The 23,159-nt window shown below is 50.3% G+C and overlaps 1 protein-coding gene across 4 annotated transcripts in view; it reads right to left on the bottom strand.

The window, feature by feature from the left end:
• The window catches only part of HIP1 (huntingtin interacting protein 1), a 153,711-nt gene that overhangs the window by 73,638 nt on the left and 56,914 nt on the right, over window positions 1–23,159 (bottom strand). Inside the window, exon 1 of one of the 4 annotated variants that reach the window (XM_067705884.1) lies at window positions 13,201–13,346. The exons of the other annotated variants lie outside the window; for them this stretch is intronic. Within the exon in view, the coding sequence (XP_067561985.1) occupies window positions 13,201–13,218 (18 nt within the window). The 5' untranslated portion in view covers window positions 13,219–13,346. Of the gene's footprint in view, window positions 1–13,200; window positions 13,347–23,159 lie in introns of those variants that run through there. 4 annotated transcript variants of the gene reach the window in all.

Raw genomic sequence — 23,159 nt, 5'->3', positions numbered from 1 at the left:
TGGGCACAAAGGGAACATATCTCAACATAAAAGCCACTTATGACAAACCCACAGCCAACATAATACTAGACAGTGAAAAGCTGAAATCTTTCTCCCTAAATTGTGGAACATGACAAGGATGCCCACTCTCACCACTTCTATTCAACATAGTATTGGAAGTTCTAGCCACAACAATCAGACAAGAAAAAGAAATAAAAGGTATCCAAATCAGAAAGGAAGAGATAAAAGTCATTATATGCAGACGACATGATACTCTATGTAGAAAACCCTAAAGACTCTACACAAAAACTATTAGAACTGATAAATGAGTTCAGCAAGGTAGAATACAAGATTAATATACAGAAATCTGTGGCATTTATTTACACTAACAATGAAATAACAGAAAGTAAAAAAACAATCCCATTTAAAATCACATCAAAAAAACAAAAAACAAAAAATCTAGGAATAAACCTAACCAAGGAGGTGAAAGACTTAAATACTGAGAACTATAAAACTATGAAGGAAATCGAAGATGATCCAAGGAAACGGAAAGATATCCCATGCTTTTGGATTGGAAGAATTAATATAGTTAAAATGGCCAAACTACCCAAAGCAATCTACAGATTTAATGCAATTCCTATCAAATTACCCATGACATTTTTCACAGAACTAGAACAAATAATCCTAAAATTTATATGGAACCACAAAAGACCCAGAATTGCCAAAGCAATGCTGAGGAAAAAGAACAAAGCTGGAGGCATAACGCTCCCAGACTTAAGACATACTACAAAGCTACAGTGATCAAAACAGCATGGTATTGGCACAAAAACAGATATACAGATCAATGGAACAAAATAGAGAGCCAAGAAATAAACCCACACACCTACGGTCAGTTAATCCTCAAGAAGGAAGGCAAGAATATACAATGGGGAAATGATAATCTCTTCAGCAAGTGATGCTGGGAAAGCTGGACAGCCACATGTATATCAATGAAGTTAGAACATAACCTCACACCATTCAGAAAAACTCAAAATGGCTTAAAGACTTAAATATAAGACATGACGTCATAAAACTCCTAGAAGAGAACATACACAAAACATTTTCTGACATAAATCTTAGCAATGTTTTCTTAGGTCAGTCTCCCAGGGCAATAGCAAAAATAAACAAATGGGACCTAATCAAACTTATAAGCTTTTGCACAGCAAAAGAAATCATAAAACGAAAAGACAATCTAGGGACTGGGAGAAAATATTTGCAAATGATGTGACCGACAAGGGCTTCATTTCCAAGATATACAAACAGCTCATACAACTCAATAACAAAAAACCAAATAACCCAATCAAAACATGGGCAGAAGACCCAAACAGACATTTCTCTAAAGAAGACCATCTGGCCAAAAGGCAGATGAAAAGATGCTCCACGCTGCTAATTATTAGAGAAATGCAAATCAAAACTATAATGAGGTATCACCTCACACTGGTCAGAATGGCCACTATCAAAAAGTCTACAAATAATAAATGCTGGAGAGGGTGTGGAGAGCCACTATGGAAAACAGTATGGAGGTTCTTTAAAAAACTCAAAATAGAGTTACCGTATGATCCAGCAATCCCACTCCTGGGCATATATCCAGAAAAGATGAAAGCTCTAATTCGAAAAGATACATGCACCCCAATGTTCATAGCCACACTAGTTACAATAGCCAAGACATGGAAGCAACCTAAGTGTTCATCAACAGATGAATAAAGAAGATGTGGTACATACATACAATAAAATATTACTCAGCCATAAAAAAAAAAAGAATGAAATAATGCCATTTAGAGCAACATGAATGGACTCACAGATTATCATACTAAGTGAAGTAAGTCAGATAGAAAAAGACAAATATTATATGATATCACTTATATGTGGAATCTAAAGAAAAGATACAAATGAATTTATTTACAAAATAGAAACAGACCTAGAAAACAAACTTACAGTTACCAAAGGGGAAGGGAGGAGAGGGATAAATTGGGAGCATGGGATTAAAAGATGTACACTACTATATATAAAATAGATAAACAAGGACCTACTGTATAGCATGGGGAACTATATTCAATATCTTGTAATAAACTATAATGGAAAAGAATTTAAAAAATAGATATAGGGCTTCCCTGGTGGCGCAGTGGTTAAGAATCTGCCTGCCAGTGCAGGGAACACAGGTTCGAGCCCTGGTCCGGGAAGATCCCACATGTTGTGGAGCAACTAAGCCTGTGCACCACAACTACTGAGCCTGGGAGCCTACAGCCCGTGCTCCGCAACAAGAGAAACCACTGCAATGAGAAGCCCGCGCACTGCAACGAAGAGTGGCCCCCACTTGCCACAACTAGAGAAAGCCCGTGCGCAGCAACAAAGATCCAATGCAGCCAAAAATAAAATAAAAATAAAATAAATTTTTTAAAAAATAGATATATACATATATCTATATATAACCAAATCACTTTGCTGTACACCTGAAACTGACACAATATTGTAAATCAACTATACTTCAATTTTTAAAAGAAGAAAAAAAAAACCCATCCAGACTCCCTCCTCAGTCCTCTCACCTTCCTTCCTTCTCTCCTGTCACCCCCTCCCTCCTTTTGGTTCTCAATTTCCTTATCTAAAAACACAGACTAAAGAGTCACTTACCTCACTGTGGCTCAGGTGCTAATTCTCTATTTCAATTAACCTGTCCTGGCCTGTAATAGATCCCAGATTCATCTGCATGCCTTCTTTCATGTAACCCTTAGAGTAACACTGAGACTGCTACCTCCATTGACTAGATGGGGTAACTGAGACTCGAGAATGGTTAAGTGACTTGTCCAGCTAATTGTGATGCCTGACTAGCTAGATGACCCGGCTGGTAAGTAGCAGAGCCAGGATTTGAACCAAGATCTCACTCCAATTTCAGGCCCATCCATCCCAGCAACATCGTTCCAGGCCTGGGAAGGATCATTCTGACTCATTTCCACTGAGAGAACACACAGGTCAATGTCAAGCCCAGGGTTCCAGGAACTGAAGTCCTTATTAACATATAATTAAAGCACAGGCTCACTGAACTCAGGTCAGACCCAAAGAGAAGAGAGTGGAGTGAGTAGGGCAGGATCAGGTTACCCCCAGGAGGCCATCAACTGTCCCAGCTGGCAGGCAGAAACTCGAAGGATATTTCCAGCCCCGGACTCAGGGAGTAATAACGAGCTGGGGTGGATTTGCTAAACGGTTTTCTAAAGTGGAGAGACCGGTGGTTGCTAATTCTGTAGGTGGATTTCGTCATCAGCTGTAGGGCTGCGATGTGACTTCCTCAGAAATCAGAGCAGCCAGAAACTCTCACTTCTGTTTCTCGAGGGGTGAAGGAGAGCCCTTCCTCAGGGGAAAAGCCACAAGGTTCAGGAGAAGTGTAGGGGTGTAGAGGGAGACACCCCAAGGGCCCAGGCAGGGTGAACCCCCGCTGGGCACCCAGGCCTGACATCCTGCTGGTTTCTGGGCTACCAGCACCTGGTGGTCATGACATGGCCAGACCTCTCTTTCTAAAGCACAGCTCCTGGACTTCCCTGGCGGTCCAGTGGTTAAGACTCTGCGCTTCCACTGCAGGAGGCACAGGTTTGATCCCTGGTCAGGGAACTAAGACCCCGCATGCCGCATGGCACGGCCAAATAAATAAACAAAAAAACAAATAAATAAAGCCCAGCTCCAGCGATGCCAGACACGTCCAGGGGCTCACAGCTGCACCCCAAGCCTTTGCTTCAAGCCACACCTATAACCTAGATTAACCCCATCCTCCCCAAACCATCTCTGTTTATTTAAGTCCTGCCATTAATTAGTTAGTCATGATTGTATTCATTCAATAAATTCAGCCACCAAACAAATACTGAGCACCTATGTCAAGTGCTGTACTAAGTTAACTCACAGATGAGTAAGACTTAAGTCCTGGCTTCAAAGAGAGTGATCTAGGTGGGGAGAAAGATGGTGGCATTGTGTACACAGCCCGTGGGAGGAGGCGTTGGTGGGTGCAGGTGGTAGGGAGGGTGGGGTGAGCATTGAACCAGGCTGAACGGGTCAGACCCGGCGGCCCTTCCCTGGACCCAGTGAGCTGGCCTAGAGAAGGGGCCTGTAGGGGCATTCAGGGGAGAGGCCAGCACCCGGCACAAAAGTGGGGGCCAGTGCTCAATGGCAGTGTTGCTGGAGTGTGAAAAAGAGAAGAGGAGGCCGGGCCCAGAGAGCCTAGCATACAGTTATAGGGCAACGGAAGAGAGAACCGTCCAAGCAGCTTTCCCCGTAAGCACCACTCAGCCCAAAACACACCAATTAAAACAATTTTGAAAAGCCCAAATCTTTTTTTTTAATTAATTAATTTATTTTTGGCTGCGCTGGGTCTTTGTTGCTGCGCGTGGGCTTTCTCTAGTTGCCGAGAGTGGGAGCTACTCGATTGTGATGCACAGGCTTCCCATTGCGGTGGCTTCTCTTGTTGGGGAGCATGGGCTCTAGGCATGCGGGCTTCAGTAGTTGTGGCTTGGGGCTCTTGAGCGCAGGCTCAGTACTTGTGGAGGACAGGCTTAGGTGCTTCATGGCATGTGGGATCTTCCTGGACCAGGGCTTGAACCCGTTTCTCCTGCACTGGCAGGCGGATTCTTAACCACGGCACCACCAGGGAAGTCCTAAGCCCAAATCTCAAAGCCCAAGTTATTAAAGTATAAAGCAGTGACCAGATAGACACACTTAGATATGTGTATAAGGATCTCACCTCAACTGTGGAAAACGGATACAGCTAAATGTCTATTAGTGGGAGAGTGATTACAATGAAACGATACATGGCTCTATTCATCTGGAAATATGAATTGCTAACAGTTGCTAACAGTTGCTGAATCTGCCTTCACAACAACCCCATACGGAGGTTACTGTGATTGTCCCACTACACAAGTGGGAAAACTGTGGCTCAGGGAGCCTCAGTCCCCTGCCCTGGTGAGTAAGTGGTGGCTACGGAATTTGAACTCCAGGACCGATGCCCTTCACCACTCTGATATAACTGTTTCTAGATCTAAAGTGTAGTGAAAGCTAAAATACAAGTTTACAAAACTGTATTAAGACATGACCCCATTTTGTTTAAATATGTATTTGTCTACGTGTATATGCTTGTATTTTGTTAAATCAAATGAACATTTGGCCATTTTTGACTTCTAAAAAGTCCTTTACCCTTTCATATGGTTCAACCTAGCACACGTGCATGTGTGTTGGTATGGACACATTCACACCCATAAATAAAAAAGTCTGTAAGGATCTATATCAAATTATTAGTAGCTCTGGATGGTGGGAGTATGCGTGACCTTGCTTTTTTTTTTTTACACTTTTTCATATTTTCTGAAAACTAGCATAAGTTAAATGTTTTCCTGTGGGTTACCTGTTTCCTCACCACAGCTGCTGATGACTACAGCTATGTGAGATTAAAATGTATCAAAAGTGCAGGAGCCCAGCCCTCCTAAATTACAGCATCCGAGGCCAGTACACTCATGGCCATCTCCCCTCGGGAGCTGAGAAGTCAAAGCATAGGCAGAAAGTTGTCACAGAAAGAACTCAGAGTCTGCTGACTCAGGGGACAATGCTGACATATGCATAGGACAGAAAGGATGATAGCCAGGACCCTAGCTGACAGCACTGGGAAAATCGCCGTCCAGCACTAAAACTGCTGACACGGATCTTTGAGCTAGGGGGGCCAAGGAGGCAGTGATTTGGTAAGACTACTTCCCTACGAATCCAGCCTGGGAGAAATCCAGCAAAAGAAAGCTATTTTAGGTCCCAGAAAATGAGGCTGAACTCGTGCTCCAAAGAGAGGTCACGATAGAAAGTTAATGAAACGCTCATCTCCAAAAAACTTTCCCCCACCCATGGTGTGCAGCTCCCACGCGTATCCTGGCACCAGCAAGGGCCACCTCCAGGCACTGGGACCAGAAGCAGGTGTAAGCCTGTTGGCCAGAATAGCACTTTCGGATCTGACTGTTCGGTGGAGACTGCCTCACTTAGGCAACACCTGCTGATTATTTTTCACTGGGACCCTCACTCCCTGCTCCCACTCATCTCTCCTCTCTCATTCCTCTGGCCCTGCTCCCGAGAAACCTCAACACCCGTTCACCTGCACACAGCGCCGCTCTCCTAACCGGAATGTCTTCTCACCACTTCCTCACCCATTCAATCAGCACCTACTGTGCACCATGTATTTTCATCAATGAAATCACCGCTCCCCAGACTCACAACACAGCTTAAACACCACCTTTCTCCAGGAAACACAACACTGAGGTATAAAGATTTAGACCCCGTGTCCTGGGAAATTTGCTAGTCCCACGGAAATAGGGACTGCACCTAATCTTCTGGTATAAAGAGCAGGTGGTTCCCGAGCCCATCCCATGGTCTTGTGACCTTGTGCGCTTTTGCACGTGTGGCTTTCTCTGCCTGGAATGCTCTTACCTTCCTTACCCTCTGGGCAAATTCCTTCCCCCTCCTCCTCCAGTTTTCTCAGTGAGCCCCTTTCTCTAGTGCCAGGCAGTTAAGCCCACCCTCTCCCACCCTAGCACATCCCTCAAAAGTACCCTGTGCGTTTTATCACATGTACTGTAATTACTTATAACGTGTCTGATTGCCCTGATTACCAGCAGAGGGGTGGTCCCAAAAGAAGGACTGTTCTCCTCCTTCACCTGAAGTTTCAAGATTTTATTTGGTCCCTCTTAGAGACTGATGGCTTAAACAACACAAAAAGCAAAATACAAAGATAAAGAGATATATTAAGGTTCAACTCATAAATATATGGAGAATTCACCCAACAGAGAACAGACATCCTTTTTGGGTGCACATAGATCATTCACAAAAATTAAACATGGCCAAGGCCATAACGGAAGATTCAGTAAATGCCAAAGAATCAACATTATACAAACCATGTTGAGACCGTAACATAATAAATTTATAAAGTATTAACAAAAGGATGGCTTGTAAATCCAAAAAAAAAAAGAAAGATTTTATTTGTTGCCTAAACGAATAAGCAAAAATACTAATAATTATAGCCATGGCTTACGAAGTCCCTCCCTGTGCCAAGAACTGCAAACAGGCCATCTCAGCCTCTCAAAAGCTGGCAGACACCAATCGAGCTGAGAAAGTTAGCTGATGTATATAGCAAGGTCAGCTAACCTGTCTGTGGTCCTAGAGTGGCAAGTGGTGGCATCAGGATTTAGCCTCTGGCCTTTGTGACTCCAAAGCCCCTGGTCAGCAAGTAGGGCAGTCTCAGGACACAGAAGTCACCTCCTGATCCTGTGTGTGCAGGGGGCAGTGCTGGCTCCCACTCACATGTATAAACACGCCTCCTACCCTGTAATCCCTGTCCTATTTGCTCACAAGCGATCCCCTCCAGGTCAAAGACTCACTAGGATTTTAAGGAATCTAGAGGAGACACGGAGATTTTTTTTTTTTTTCTTAAAATGGCTTAATTTCGGGGCTTCCCTGGTGGCGCGGTGGTTGAGAATCTGCCTGCTAATGCAGGGGACAAGGGTTCGAGCCCTGGTCTGGGAGGATCCCACGTGCCGCAGAGCAACGAGGCCCATGTGCCACAACTACTGAGCCCGCGCTCCGCAACGAGAGGCCGCGATAGTGAGAGGCCCGCGCACCGCGATGAAGTGTGGCCCCCGCTTCCCACAACTAGAGAAAGCCCTCGCACAGAAACGAAGACCCAACACAGCAAAAATAAATTAATTAATTAATAAACGCCTACCCCCAACATCTTCTTAAAAAAAACGGCTTAATTTCTTTCGTGGCCCGGGGAACGTGAATTTTGTCTGACTGCGAAAATCCTTTGGTTCAGGGGCAGCTGCCAGGCGACGTGCCTGTCTGGCTTTGGACTGGGACCTCTAGGGCAAGAAATAAGACAAAGGTAGAGCGGAAACAGCCCCTGGACATGCTCTTCAAAAAAATCACCCAGCTGTGTCTGGGGGGAGGGGGTTTGGGGGGAGAGGAGTGGAGTAGGGGGAAGACGGCAGGGAGGGTCGGTCGGCAGGGAGGATTGGTCATCTGTGGGCTGGGCTGTCTTAAAACCTACGTGTGCATCTGAACTTAGGACACTAAGTCCCGTTTCTTTCCCAAGGCTATTTTGAGGGAGCAAATAATCCAGCTGAGTGTGTTCCATCAACTACAAATGTCTATGAGTCCCCCGACTCAAAGCATTTCAAGGAAATCCGTCTCCCTCTCTTGACTCTAAGTCTTTCAAGAGACAACTTGGCCATCCTCAGCTCTGGGTCCCCAACATCTTAACACCCACCCCCCAGGGGCCTGAGCATACAGTGAGGATTCAACATGCGTCTGAATTGAACGGAACCTCATCCAGGTAGGATAAAATCTTAGTGTTCAGTGACAATAAGAGACAGCAGTCAGATGGTAAATCAAAAACTCTTTTCTTCGTAAGCATTTTAAAAAGAGGCAAATAACAGATTTCCTTCCCCACTGGCACTTGGCTGAGGCCAATGTCAGCTCTGATCCCTGACCTTATTCCACGGGCTGTTTGGAGAAGGTGGCTGGTCCGTGATGCTCTGCTCAGTTTGAGAAACTGTGCTTGGTGATGCATAAAGCTCACTTCTCTGGAACTGCTCCCCAGTGTGAAAAGGAGCTGCCTTTCACCCGGGGCCAGCCACACCTTAGCCGAGGAATGACAGGTCTCTGAGGGCTGTTCCCAAAGTCTGAGCACTGAGCCAGAGTCTCTAGGTTGGCAAGGACTCGGAGGCCATGCTCCTCCAGGGTCCTTCGGCAGCTCCAATGGCCAAGGAGGTGCTCTCCCTCTTCAGGGAGTTAATTCTGCCATAGGATGCTCTGCTGTGGGGCGGTCCTGGCCAGCCAGAGCCCCACCCCCACCCCAGTACATAAACTACCTCTTCCTCCCCACAGCCCTCAGCTGTCAACCAGCCTCTCTGCAGTCTTCCCTTCCACAGACTGAACTACTCATTTCACGAGGCTGACATCCCCCTCACAGCTCTCTGGACAGCCTCTAGTCAGAGGCGTCCAATCTTCTTTGACTCTGACCACAGTAAAAAGCACATCTTACAAGGCCAGTCCATGCTTGTGTGTGCGTGCGTATACAACCAAACCAATTTCATGAACCTTCGTACACGTAATATACTTGGATGTTTTCTAGTCTGTTTCACTCTTTCAGATGCTTAGCTGCAACCCACGAAACCGGCATTTTGTGACCCAGAACTGAAAACACTGCTCTGGTTTCACCAAGCCGGTCATCCATGGCCAGCTTTGACTGATTATTTAGCTCAGACACTAAGCCTTCCTTTCCACATGGTTTAGCTGATGCAAGCTGTGGGTAGAGGCCTGGGCATCATTCTACCCTGGTATCTCTCTGGCTTCGTGTTTCCCTCTACCACGCCTCTCCTCGACCCAGCAAATCCACACGAACCTCAGCAGACAGAACCTCAGCAGGCGGCAGGTTGGCCTGAAGCTTCTTCCTGCCCCACCATCAACATCATTTACTCAGAACACCTGAGATGCTTTTCTCTGCTTTTTTCCTGACCTCCTCCCATCTTCCTGCTGTGTAAGCTGGAAGATCCCAGGGGTCAGAAGCCTCACATTTAAGGCAGGCAGCCGAGATTCATGAAGAAACCCCAAGCATTAAAAACAGCTGTAGATGCCTGACGAGGGGCGTAGTCCACATAGATGGGTGCTAATCCCTTCTCCCTGAATCTTCTCCCCTCAGGGACCCAGAGGCCAAAGGCTGCCACGTCCAGCTCATCGTTTTAGATTAGCTTCTGTCCATCCTAGAATCTGTTCACTCAATCTTTTTCCTTGCCCTTTATTGGCTTTGTCATAATTTTGGTGATGTGGAGAACTGGGGGTACCACATCTTGCTCCAGGATTTCACTTTTCTGAACTTCAGTTTTCTTATCTGTAAAATGTGGCTAATTCTTTCTGCCTTGCTTCTCTCATGGGGTTGTGGTGAACAGGAACAGGTGTGAAATGCATTGTAACCTGTAAAGCACTATGTAAAGACAAATCGTTACATAAACTATACGTCCTTTTGCTAAGAAATGACAGCGATGACTCTGATCCCCTAATTACAGCACGGTGCATTCACGCTCTGTATTCAGTAAAGGCACAGACCCCATCATCAACCCCCAAAGGGCATCTGCACTTTACCCCTGAGTGCCGGGTTAAACCAGCTCTCCCTTGGGCAGATATCTGATGTCATCAAAAATTCACTGGGTCACAGCAGCTGGTGAATCCATTGTCTCCACTCATTTGTACCTTCATTCAGAAAGAGAACTAGACCTGGGAGAACTGGTCCCCAAAGCAGTCAACTGAAATACAGCCTAAGTTCAGCTCTTTAGGCCAATCAAGAAAATAAAGGCTGTGTTGGGGGGGGTGTGTATGAGGGGGAGGTCAGAGTCATCTTAGATCAGACTTTGGGGACCATCATTATCATAACAGCCACCATGTATGGAGGACTTACTAGGTCCTGTGCCTTAAAGGATTATTTCCAACCTTGATGAGGACGCTCAAGGCTCATTTTACACACGAGGCTAAAAGGTTAAGAAACATGCTCAAAGGGATAAACTATAATCTGCTTTTTCTCATTCAGCAATAAGCGAGTGAAACCCCAAGGCTGGTGTTGGGCTTTGCCAAGGATATGACTGAAATGCTGGGTTTGAGGTCTACCCTGGAGCCAAGGGCCCCCAGAATGAGGACTTTAAACCGGAGATGGGGCTTTCATGGTCAGAACAGAAAGTTACTTCGGCCTTTTGCAGGAATAGGAAGCAGATGCCAATTCCCTGGGGTGGGTAAGGTTCTTGTTGCTACACAGTCCAGGGTCTGTGCTCTTTACAAAGAGCCGAGAACAATTGTTTCTGGGCTGGAAGCTTGGCTGCTCAATGATTAATGAGAATCTAATATCACTTTTGTTTGGACCCCAAGCTAAAAGACGAAAGAGACAACACATGTGCCTCTCCTGTGTCCAAAATTCTCTGAAGGTTACCCACTGCCTACAGGCCAAAGTCGGAACGCCTTGGCTGGCGTTCAAGGCCTTTCTGGTTGGGCCCCAACCAGAGATCTTAACATTTTCTGATCTCAAACCTCTGTCCCAGCCAGACGTCCTCAGTCTCACCCAATGGGTTCTGCCCATTTGTCTTCCTGGAACTCCTAAGACGCAATGCCCCTCACTGCTCTCAGCAGAGCCGACTCCACTCAGCCTTGAAGACCCAGCCTAGGGCCTCGTCTTTCTTCTGGACTCTGCAGCCCATCCCTTCGCAGACCCCACAGCCTTCTGATCGGGGCCTGCACTAATAGCTGTTAGGTCGACCTGCATATCTCTGGACCCCTCACCCAGATGCTAAGGGCCTGAGGAGCAAAGAGGCCATACGTTACGTTTCTGTGTCCTTCACACAGCACTTGCTATAGAAATGACAGGAATTAAATAAGCACTGTTGAGTTAAAGAGGGGATGAATGGAGGTAGGTGGTAGTGTCAGAAGTGGACCAGATCTCTAGAGACAGAGGTCCCTAAACCCTGTAAGCTGGTCCTCACAGACCAGCCTTTGGAAAGAATCTAAGCTCAGGGACAGAAGGAAGCTCAGAGGTGATCTGGTTTGGTAGCCATTGGACTAGAACTTCAGGTTCCCTGTACCTCCCACCCGCCCTCCCCCATAGCCTACACAGGTGACTCCGGTCTTGCTAAGACAGATCCTGGAAAGGGCCTGGCTGCTGCTCAGCCTTCCCCCTTCCCACCCTCACAGATGCATAGATGACTTTTTTGAGGGGTATTTCTAATAGTTACCCAGAGAAAATAAGCTTTCATGATACACACATAGGGAGTGGTTGTCCAGCCTCTTGGCATTGCCCAACCATGGGCAGGTTTGTGTCCTCAGACAAAGATGAAAGCCAGTGAGGCCCCTCGCCCCAGGGGCAGCACTCAGTTTGAGAGTGGTCTCCTGCCACAGGAAGGAACGACTCTCACCCATCCTCTGCTCCCTATCCCACTGTCGCCTACCCAAGACAGAATGCCAAAGGCTTGGCAGGGCCCGGAGCTTACTGGTCTTCTCCAAAGAGATGGCTACTTCCAAAGGACACTTTCTGGGAAAAACTAGCCTAATTCTGTACAAGACCAACTGAAATTCCAGTACCTTCCCTTCCCTAAGGTATAGGCAGATCCAGAGGCCCCCTTCCCCAGACACACCCCAACCCAGGTCTTTTCCTCTGAAGCCCTGGGGCCCCCATGAAGCACAGGCCATCATGGGGTACCTCTCCAACCTGAGGCACCTGCCCTCAAAGGTTGTAAGGTTGGGGTGTGGGTCTAAAGCCAGGGTCAGGGTGGTAGTGATCTCAAGGACAACTTTAAATCTTCATTCAGAGTGGGAGCCAATCAGAACTTAGACAAACCTGCCCCAGGTCTCCAAGTGCTCCCAGAGAACCCCTCCCTTCAGAGTCCCCCAAATCACATCCCACCGCCATTCCCACCCCAACCCCCAGGGCTGCTCCTCAATTGATCAATGAACAACACTGTATTCAGCTCCTACTGTGCCCCTGGGGGAGTGGAGGGCTGCCCTGGGGGAAGAATCAGCTCCCTCCAGAGAATTAGATGCTTAAGAGTCAATGGTGTCTGCTGCCCCCTAAGCCAAGGCAGTCGGGGGTCTACAAGTGGTGAATCTAGAACACGCCTCCAAGGATTCTGTGCCAAGGGGTCCATCCCTGTCCCCTCACCCTGCAGGATGGTTAAAGCCCTGGCTTCTCCTCACTGCTCTTCCAGGCCACCCACCTGTGCCCTCCTGCCCACTGGCTCAGTCCAAAAATCTTCCCATAAATCTCAAATACGTGTGAGAGCAGGGGCTCTGGAGGAGGTAGGACGAGCCCCCTTCCCGCAGCCCTGTCCTCCCTCCACCAGGCTGGTTCCCCAGTGTGGGAGGCGAACTCAACAGCCCTCTCTCCCTGGAGTCTAGCGAGCTCTCCGGGGCAGCCCTGGCGGCAGCGCGGCGGGAAACCGGGAAGCCCAGCTGTGTCGGCCACCCGCCTCCAGGATCCTGGCCCCGCTCCCTCCTCCAGCACGCCTGGAGTCGGGGCCAACAGGCAGGATCAACCATCCAGAAACTTTCAATGGATCAAGCCGACTGGGAGGGAGAGAGGGACGGGGGGAGGGACGGGGACGCGGACGCGGAGGTTCCAGGGCAGAGCCCCCTCTCTTCACTTACCATCTTGCTCACATCCATGACCGAGGCTGCAGGGCACCCCCCCGCCCCTGGAGATCCCGCGTGCCCCGAACGCTGCTCCCAGCTAATTCAGCCCGGATGGTGCCATGCTGCGGGGAGGGCGGCCGGCAGGGCCCCCGCGGACCGGGGAAGGCGGCGGCGGCGGCGGCAGGACCGAGGCTGGTCCGGAGAAAGGAAGGGGAGGGGGAGAGGAGGCGGGGAAGGGGAGGGGGCCGCGTGCCGAGCCGCAGCGCGCACCGGGGGCGGGGGAGGCGCGGCCCGGCGCGGTGGAGCACCCGGGGGCCGGGGAATCCCGAAATCTGCCGCAGGCGCCCGAGCCGCCGCGGCGGTAGCGGTGACGGTGGTGGCGGTGCGGGGATGCCGGGCGGGGTGGGATCAATGGACGGATTCCCGGGGCCGGAGCCTGCGGCCCGGGCGCGCGGCGAGGGTGTGATTTGAATAACAAAAGGTCGCTTCTCCCCGAGGCCCGCGGCCAGGATCGCTGAGCCCGCAGCGAGGCCGCCGGGGAGTGAGTGTGAGTGTGAGTGTGTGCGCGGGTGTGCGCGTTTGGGTGGTGGGGTCAGTGGGACTCAGGAAGTGGGCGGCGGAGGCGGCTGAAAAGCGGGGAGAGCTGGGGGGCGCACCGAGCCGACATTCCAGTGGGGGCAGGGGGTCTGCTCGGCCCCTCCCCACTTGGCTTCACTGGACAAAGGCGGAATTCAAACCCAGTGGTTAGCCGCCTGCGGCTAATCCGGAGGGGACGCCCAGAAGAGTCTGGGGTCCGCAAACAGATGGACGAATAGCAGGAAGTGGTGCAGGTATCCCCGGAAGGCTCCGAGGCCCCCCACAAGGGAGCCCAGAGCCAACCTGCCTACTGGCTTCTAAATGATGTCTGCCCTGAGCTCAGAGCCCCTTTCTCTCAAGCCAGACTCCCTTACTCAATGCCTAGTCTACCTAAGAGAAATGGGAGACAGACTCCTCTCTGCAAGGAGATGCGGCTGGTGGCAGAAAAGGGCTCCTGGCAAATGCTCTTTTGAGGCACGGTCTCCAGAAAAAGGCTGGAGGCCCAAGCCTATGGTTTCAACACAGGCTGCCTCACATCCTCGGAGGTGCAGGAAGAAGCAGCCTTCCAGCTCAGCATAGTCAGCACGGACCTCAGTCCACTTACACCAGCCCTGCTTTACAGGGTAAGGAAACTGAGGCCCAGAGAAGGGGAGTGATTTGCCCCAGGTCACACACCTGGCAAGAAATGAGGGCAGAAGAAACCTCACTAAGGACAGTACAGCCCAAGCCCAAAAGAGCTTCTCATGCTGCCACGGAGTGAAATCCGGTTTTATAAACAGGTGGATGCACCCACAACACTGGCCCTCTGACCCACACCGAGGGGCTGGGGAGGCAGCACTGCTAAGTCCCCCATCCTGGCCCCAGGGCCTGCTGGGCTGACTAGGGCAGCACCCTCCCCTTCAAAGCTGAGTTCTTGATCTATGTCATAGGGGCTGTTTCTCTGCCTGCCTTCTAGGGGGATGTGAGAACCCCATGATATAAAAGATGATATAAATAAGATATAAAAGCAAAAGTACAGGAAGGTCAGGGGCTTCTTGTCGTGGTGGTTATTTTTACTTCCCAGGTCCAGAGCCCAGTCCAGGGTCCCTCAGCTTCAGGAAAAGGCTCTCTGGGCCCAGGTCTCTCTGTCTAACCCTGAGTCTGGACCGCACACTGACTCTCGCGCCCCACCCCAGGGCTGCCCCTGGCAAGCCCAGCTCTTCCAGCACTGTGCCCCAGCCAGGGAAGGCAGGAGGGTGCCCTGGTCAGTTCTGGTATTCTGGGCTCCCATAGACCCTGCGGTATTCTGGGCTCCCATAGACCCTGCTACTGACATGTCCACAAGAGTCGACCCAAATGAGGTACGAGGCAGGAGGGAAGCATGCCACCACTTCCTCATCCTCCAACCCGGACACCTAAGGGAGGTCAGGGCCAGGTGAGCCAGCAGGAGTCACCCAATGCAGAAGTGAGTTTTGGATTATCTGCTGGTTGTTTAAATGGACAACCATCTTTTTTCTTTAAAAAAAAAAATAGATTTCATGTTTTAAAAATATTATGAACCCGGGACTTCCCTGGCGGTCCAGTGGTTAAGACTCTGTGCTTCCAACGCAGGGGCCACGGGTTCAATCCCTGGTCAGGGAACTAAGATCCCATATGCTGTGCCTCGTGGCCAAAATAATAATAAATGAAAATAAAAATATTATGAACCCTTAACTCTGGGATTGATCAAGGTCTCCCAATAGATCTTGACATCTTAGCTGGCAAAGCCCATTTTCTCATTGCTAAAATTGGGGATAGTGACACCTGCTTCACACACAGTTGTTAAGGGTTGAATGAAAGATCTTTCCCAAACCTTACCTGTAGTAGGTTGAATGATGCCCCCGCCCCCTGCCGCTGCCACACACACACCACCAAAGATATCAGGTCCTAATCCCTGGAACCTGTAAATACTACTCTACGTGGCAAAGGTCATGTGCACATATGATTAAGCCAAGGCTCCTGAGGTGGGAAGAAGACCCTGGATTATCTGCGTAGACCTTTGATGCAGTCTTGGGCATCCTTGTAAAAGGGAGATACGACACACAGAGGATGTGGAGATTAGAGTGATGCGGCCACAAGCTAAGAAGTGCTGTCAGCCACCAGAAGCTGCAACAGGCAAGGAAGAGATTCTCTCCTAGAGCCTGTGAAAAGAGTGGGCCCCGTCAACACCTTGATTTTGGCCCAGTGATGTGATTTCGGACTTCCGGCCTCCAGAACAAGGAGAGAATCAATTCCTGTTGTTTTAGCTACCAAGTTGATGACAATTTGTTACAATGGACACAGGAAACAAACATGCTGCCCAAAGGCAGGCGCCTGCCTCAGGGCTGCTCTCTCTGCTGGACTTCTTTGCTGGGGAGCTGCTCTTGTGAAAGAGAGGCCAGCAGGAGCCATGAATAGGGCTGTTCCTCTCCTGCTCCATTTGGGGGGCAGGGGGGGCACCCTGGCAAATAAGAAAGTACCTACAGGCAAGCATACGGATGCATGTGCGCACACAACATACAAATACAGGGAAGGAGCAAACAGCTTCTTAAGAGAGCCTGGGCTTCTTTGCCTTGGCTAACCCGTCACCTGCTAGGCCTGCCCAGCACACAAACATCTTTGGGTGCCTGCCTTTCCTGCAACTCTTCTTGGGGTGACAGGTTCAGACTTAGAGAAGAAGTGAAAAGATGGGGGCTTTGCATTCCCCATTCCACAGCGGCTGTGCCACGAGGCATCCTGTGGTCTCAGGTTTTTAAGAAAAGACATTTCTAATTGTGCCACTACAGAGAGAAGCAATTTGAAATATGCATGAAACCCAGCTCAGGCTGGAGGAGTCTCTTTTGAATAAACTGGATAGAAAGGGAAACAGTAGGTCAAAATAAGAATGCTGTGCCCCTCAGGCTGCTGTCCTTTCTTCATCAGCTCCAGGTCACTATATTCAACTGTCTACCAGACATCAACACCTGGGGAAGTCTCACAGGCACCTCATACTCAAGGAATCCAAAGATAAAATTTTCTTTTCCCTCTGTTTTCACAATCTGCTCCAGCTCCTGTTTTCTGTCTTCACTAATGGTTCCACATCCACTTAGTTCATCAGGCTAGAAACATCAAGGTCAGTCTTAACTCCTCCACTGACAACTGCCACTCTCACCCCATCTAATCAGTTCCCATGTCCATGCAGTTCTTTCTTGCCAACAGTTTCCAGTCTATGTCTTCCCTCCCCATACCAATTGCTCCTGCACTGGGTAAGACTTTAAACCACAGCCTCCTAACTGGCCTCCCTGCCTCCAGTCGCTACATGTCCAGTTCATCTTCTACACCTTTAGCTGTGACTCCTTACTGGCTGACCCCAAATGGAAACAAAAACAAAATGAAACAAAAAACCTTTGCACAGTTCATCTGGCCCTCAAGGTCCTTACTAACCTGGCCTCATCCCCCTCCATCCTAGCCACCTTCTCCCATCCTTTCCTGTCCACCCCATCAATGAAGTCCTGGCCCACCGCAGGACATTCCTGGAATGTCCTTCCCACCTCCTCAGCTTGGAAGATTCTTTTTCACCTTTTAGAACCCATCTCAAGCATCACCTTCTCTACAAAGACATCCCTGACCCATCCAGACATAGCCAGTCACTCAGAGTCCCTTCCTGCAATGGACAGCCTCTAGGTATAGCCTGCATCAACCTTGGATGGGGGTGGTCCTTGCCCTGGGCTCTCTCTGCTTACCTGTGAGTTCCCTCAGGCAGAGGCTGAGCCTCCCTGAGTGCCCCACCCCATACTTACTAACTTGCCCCAGGCCTCTTGTCCATCCAAATTCCACACGCGAATCACTGCTCCACCTAACTTCAACTAAGAAGTGCTAAATGGACCCAGGAAGCCGGTACAGAAGGTGCAGAGGATGTGTCCTGGTGGAGGGTGACACCTACTGGAGAACCATGATTCTGCCGCCTAGCCCTACAACTACCACACTGAAGAACCCCGCTGAGAAGCTCAGGGCTGGGCCTTCGAGTACTTTGAGGCATGAGATTCCATTAATTCCCAGCAATGAGGTTTAAACCAAACAATAGGGACTTCCCTGGTGGTCCAAAGGGTAAGACTCCGCCCTCCCCATGCAGGGAGCCCAGGTTCAATCACTGGTTGGGGAACTAGATCCCACATGCATGCCGCAACTAAGAGTGCACAAGCCTCAACTAAAGATTCCACATGCTGCAACTAGGAATTCCACATGCCGCAACTAAAAGATCCCGCATGCCATAACGAAGATCCTGCGTGCCTCAACTAAGACCAGTGCAGCCTAAATAAATAAATATTTAAAAAAAAAAAAACAACTAAACAATACTCCTTACAAAATGGCCTTATATAATGCATGTTACTATGCTAACTGCTACTGCTAACAGTAAGCATATACAGAGGGCTGCAAAGTTTATAAAATGTCTTTTTGCCCATTATCTCATTCAACTCAGGTTAAGGCAGATAGAATAGGTATTATTATTATTTTTTTTTTTTTTTGCGGTACGCGGGCCTCTCACTGTTGGGGCCCCTCCCGCCGCGGAGCACAGGCTCGGGACGCGGAGGCCCGGCGGCCATGGCTCACGGGCCCAGCTGCTCCGCGGCATGTGGGATCTTCCCGGACCGGGGCACGAACTCATGTCCCCTGCATCGGCGGCGGACTCTCAACCTCATGGAGTACTTCCACGGGTCTTTCTTTGGACAGAACTTGGCCTTTTCAACGAGTCACTTTGACTCCAGTGGGAAAAGCCTTCCGCTGCCTCTCTCTGCAGGGGCTCTGATTACCCTTAAAAGTTGAAAAAGAAAAAGACCTCAAGATGCATAAAGAGTCCCCTGACCTAGAATGTATCTCAGGATACCTGAAGGGCAGGGCATCACAAGGCGAGTGGGAAGGGGGGTGCTGCTGGCAGCGGGGGTGGGAGGTGAGGCGGCACTGTGTCATGCCGTGAATAATAATAGCAACTGATAACGTCTCCTGAGTTCTTACCAGGTGCCAGGCACTATGACAAGTACTTTACAGGCGTTATTTCTTTTAGTCCCCACAACAACCCTGTATACTAAGCGTTACTATTATTATCCTTATATTACAGATAAGGAAGGAGACCCAGAGAGGTTAAGTGCCTTTCCCAGGCCCCATAGCTAATAGGCAGGGGAGCCAGGGTTGAAAGCAGGCAGTGTATTCCAGAGCCCCTCCTCGTAACCCCTACTCCCTCGTAGCCCCTGTTGCGGGTTCACGCTGCATTGCACTGGGCAGCATCCTGGGCACCTGGCACTGCCCTACCTGTGGGAAACCTGCCCTCACTGGGGTTGGCAGGAAGTGTGAACTATGTTATTGTTAGTAATGTATTTTAATTTACGGGGGTGTTTTTCTTCATTTTAAAACCTTGTTTATTAATTATATATTAATTACACTGAATTCAGCTGCCTTCCCCTCCTTCCCCTAAGTGATTTGCATAAATCCCCAGTGCCAGGTACCGAGCATCAATGATTCAAATGCAGGGCCTGCTAGCTGACCCTTGGACTTCAACCCTTATTCCCCCTCTGCTGTGTGTGCTGCTGTATAATAGGCTTATCTGCTGTGGATATGCAAGGATGCGCCCTAAGAAATGACTTCTTAAGTAGTTGAAACATTTCCCCTGAACACACTAAACAGGCCTATATCTTAGAGATACCTGGCATTGTCCCAAATTCTGAAACTGAAGTTAAAATAAATATTGACTATAACACGCCAGAGAGAGAGAAAATGATTGCAGCTTAGGCAGGAAACTGTAATCAATGAACGAGATATCTGGGCATGACCAAGAAAATCCCTTAACCATAGGGGAATGAGGGGAAGTAAAAGAAAAGCAGACAATGCAGAAGGGAGACCCCAGAGTTAAGAAAGTACTAGAAAAGAGAGTGAACTGCTAGGTAGTGACTAAAATTCCCACCTCCTTGGTGGTTACAAATGTTACCCCAGCATCTGGAGGTTACAAAGTGAATCAGCCTCCATCCCCACATTATCTTGCCAAAACCTCTCAGATGGAACCAGTGGGAAGTCTTTCCCATGACCTCTTGCAGCATACCTCTAATTTATATGGAATCCTAGTTATTTGCTTTAAATATGCAAATTTCATTCTATAGGAACCTCTCAGCAATACCCAGGTGCTGGTGGCATGGTGACAATAAAATGTGAAGCTGATGACTCTCCTGGGGAGGCCCTCGGCTGGCAGGGGCAGCTGGTGGCATGGTGACAATAAAATGTGAAGCTGATGACTCTCCTGGGGAGGCCCTCGGCTGGCAGGGGCAGCTGGTGGCAAAAAGGTTCCCCACCTGGACGTTTCTGCCGAGCCCTGGATCTCAGTGGGCATCCGTGTGAAACGACTCAGCTCAGTGAGTTGCCACAGCTGCCCCCAGAAGCCTCATCCTTTGTGGTCCTGAAGGGCCAGGTTGTCAGAAGCTTAACTCATCTGATTGGAGTCCCGAGCTCACGCCACAGCCAGGTACCGGGTCTGCAGGAACCCCTGGCTTTCTTGTGGACAGGCCACCAGATCTCCTCACCCGGACCAGCCTCAGGTGTGTTGATGTTCACAAGAGGCCCAAACAGGAGCATGGGTGGTAATCTCCATTTGGGGCACTGAGCTGGCAGTGCCACCAAATTGGCACAAGGGCTCTGGCCTGGCCTCTGAGCAGCCGCTCAGTAAAGGTTTAGCTACTGAAGGGCAGTGTTGAGACTGCATTAAAAGTAATAAACATCTGTGAGTGGCCTGCCCATCACAGGGTCCATGGGAGCAAGGAACTCACCTGCAGCGTGCCAGGCACCAGACCAGATGCTCTGCCTACACTGTCCTGTCTCATCCCCCAGCTCACAGTTCTACAGATATGGATCCTGAGCTAAGGAGAGGCCAGTGACTTCCCAAGGTCCCATAGATGTGACTATGACAGGTCGTCTGCCTGCAAATTCCCTGCTTTCCCTCTGTATCCACAGCTCACTTTCCCAGGGTAAACTCAGGCACTGCTGGGGCTCAGATCACTGTCTGCTGACAGCTTGTCAGCCTTCCAGGAGCAAGGCCATGGAAGCCCCTCCATCAGCTGGGGTGCGTCTGCCCCTGCTGGGACTGCTGGAGATGTCACAGCTACCCCTGGGGACCCTCAGCATAAATGAGTAATGAGAAGAGGCCTGGAGTGCCACTTAGAGCTGGGAAAGGTCAAGGGCTCTGCTATCACCAGGCCCCCTCCAGGACCAAGGGAGTTGTGGGCACATACCCGGGAGCCCGGGGGTGCAGCTCCTGGAAATGCCCCCTCCTGGTCAGGGAGAGGGCCATCCTAGGAGGAAGGGCCAGTGGTCTGGGGTACCCCCTCACTCTGGCACTAAGTGTGCATGAGCCTGAGTGCCTGAGCCCTGGTTTTATCCTCTGCGAACCTCCAGATCTAGAATTCTATTTCCAGTCCTGCTTACCAGTGGCTCCCTTTGGGACTGCAGCTGCAGCTGCTAAAGCATCCGGGAAATGTGCTTCCCTCCAGAGAAATGATACACATAAATGGGCTGGGGTATGAGTGGGCAGACAGCAGTTTCAAATCGAGAAAACCAGAAGCTCTCAGGCAATTCAAGAGGACTGTGCAGGGCTGCTACCAGGCCCCTGCCAATCCTGGAGCAGCTCGTGCATCTGCACGGACAGCGACTGCCCTACACCCCATTTCAACTGCCAGCGCACTTGAACTTTCCTCCCGTGGGGTCCGGGAAAGGAGCGTGTGGATGGAACTGTGGCGGGAGATGGGCAGCTGGGGAAAATCGGAGCGCATGCAGGAAGACTGGGCGGCAGGGCTGGGCAGGAGGGTAGCGTGACCAAGCATGGCGAGTGAAACAGGCCATGTGCATCTGTGTGGAAGCAGAGCTGTCTCACCGAGCAGGCCCACGGGGAGGGAGAGGGAGTCCCAGCTAGGACACTCAGGCTCGTGTAGGCAGCAGAAAGACAGACAGGCTGCTATGTACGAAGAGCCAGACACAGACTCAAGAGGTAAAGCGGGGCTAGTAACCCTTGGCTTTCGGAGCTGGGCTGAGGAGGGCTGGAGCCCCTGGTGAGGGCGGAGGGGAGTCGGGCCACAGAGGGTGGGCTGAGTGATGGCTCCTGCTGCCCCTCCAGCCTGTAGATGCTCTCTTGCCCTGCTGTGTTTGAGGCCAGCCGCTGGGAGTGCTGCCTGGGAGGCTCCAGGGAGGAGACAGGCTGGAAGCTGCAGGTGGTCAAGGGTAGCAGTGGGGAGCCAGGAAGACAGGGCTTCAAGAAGGGAACAACTGGGAAAGGGGAAGGCTGCAGGATGAAGGCGGGGCAGAGGAAGATCTGACCCTGGGGGCTGGGGGCAAGTGGTCCTGTAAAGAGGAATCAGGAGGAATTAGGACAAGGGCCCTGCTTTCCGGGGCACTGCGGGGAGGAACGTGGTCTTCACTGCATTAAGTCCGCCCTGCTGGCTGGCCATGTTCCCAGGGAGGGCCTCTGGCCAAGCTGCAGTTTGAGTAGGTGGGGCTCAGAGACGCAGATCCAGGAGTCTCCTGGGAGTCAAGGGAGCCAGGAGGGCCATCTGGGAGGCTCGCTTGGTCCTCAGGACAAGAGAACCCAACTCAGGCCAGGCCCAGGTGAAGGCAGTAAAGCTCTCAGAGGATGGGTCATTTGCTGGCTGTGGGCTAAGGGGAACCTTTGTTTCTAAGCCCCTTGGGGGACTTCCCTGGTGGTCCAGTGGTTAAGACTCTGCACTTCCGGGCTTCCCTGGTGGCGCAGTGGTTGAGAATCCGCCTGCCGATGCAGGGGACGTGGGTTCGTGCCCCAGTCCGGGAAGATCCCACATGCCGCGGAGCGGCTGGGCCCGTGAGCCATGGCCGCTGAGCCTGCGCGTCCGGAGCCTGTGCTCCGCAACGGGAGAGGCCACAGCAATGAGAGGCCAGCGTACCGCAAAAAAAAAAAAAAAAAAAAAAAAGACTCTGCACTTCCACTGCAGGGGCCCGGGTTTGATCCCTGGGGAACTAAGATCCCTCATGCCAAGTGCACCGTGGCCAAAAAATTAAAAAAAAAAAGAGTCCTTTGGGACCTTAAGTACAACTTTAAAACTGACCTTTTCCCTTCAGTATTTATAAGGAACTGCGGGCCTCTCACTGTTGTGGCCTCTCCCGTTGCGGAGCACAGGCTCCGGATGCGCAGGCTCGGCGGCCATGGCTCACGGGCCCAGCCACTCCACGGCATGTGGGATCTTCCCGGACCGGGGCACGAACCCGTGTCCCCTGCATCAGCAGGCGGACTCCCAACCACTGCGCCACCAGGAAAGCCCTATAGGGGACTCTTTTTAATGAAGTCATAGAAAAGGACTTTTCGAATGCTTCTAGTCCCTAGAGTGTGGCCTAAATTGTCATCATCATCATCATCAACG

The sequence above is a fragment of the Pseudorca crassidens genome, chromosome 15, assembly GCF_039906515.1.
Source record: "Pseudorca crassidens isolate mPseCra1 chromosome 15, mPseCra1.hap1, whole genome shotgun sequence".
Taxonomy (NCBI): Eukaryota; Metazoa; Chordata; class Mammalia; order Artiodactyla; family Delphinidae; genus Pseudorca; species Pseudorca crassidens.
This window is presented reverse-complemented; position numbering and strand designations above follow the sequence as displayed.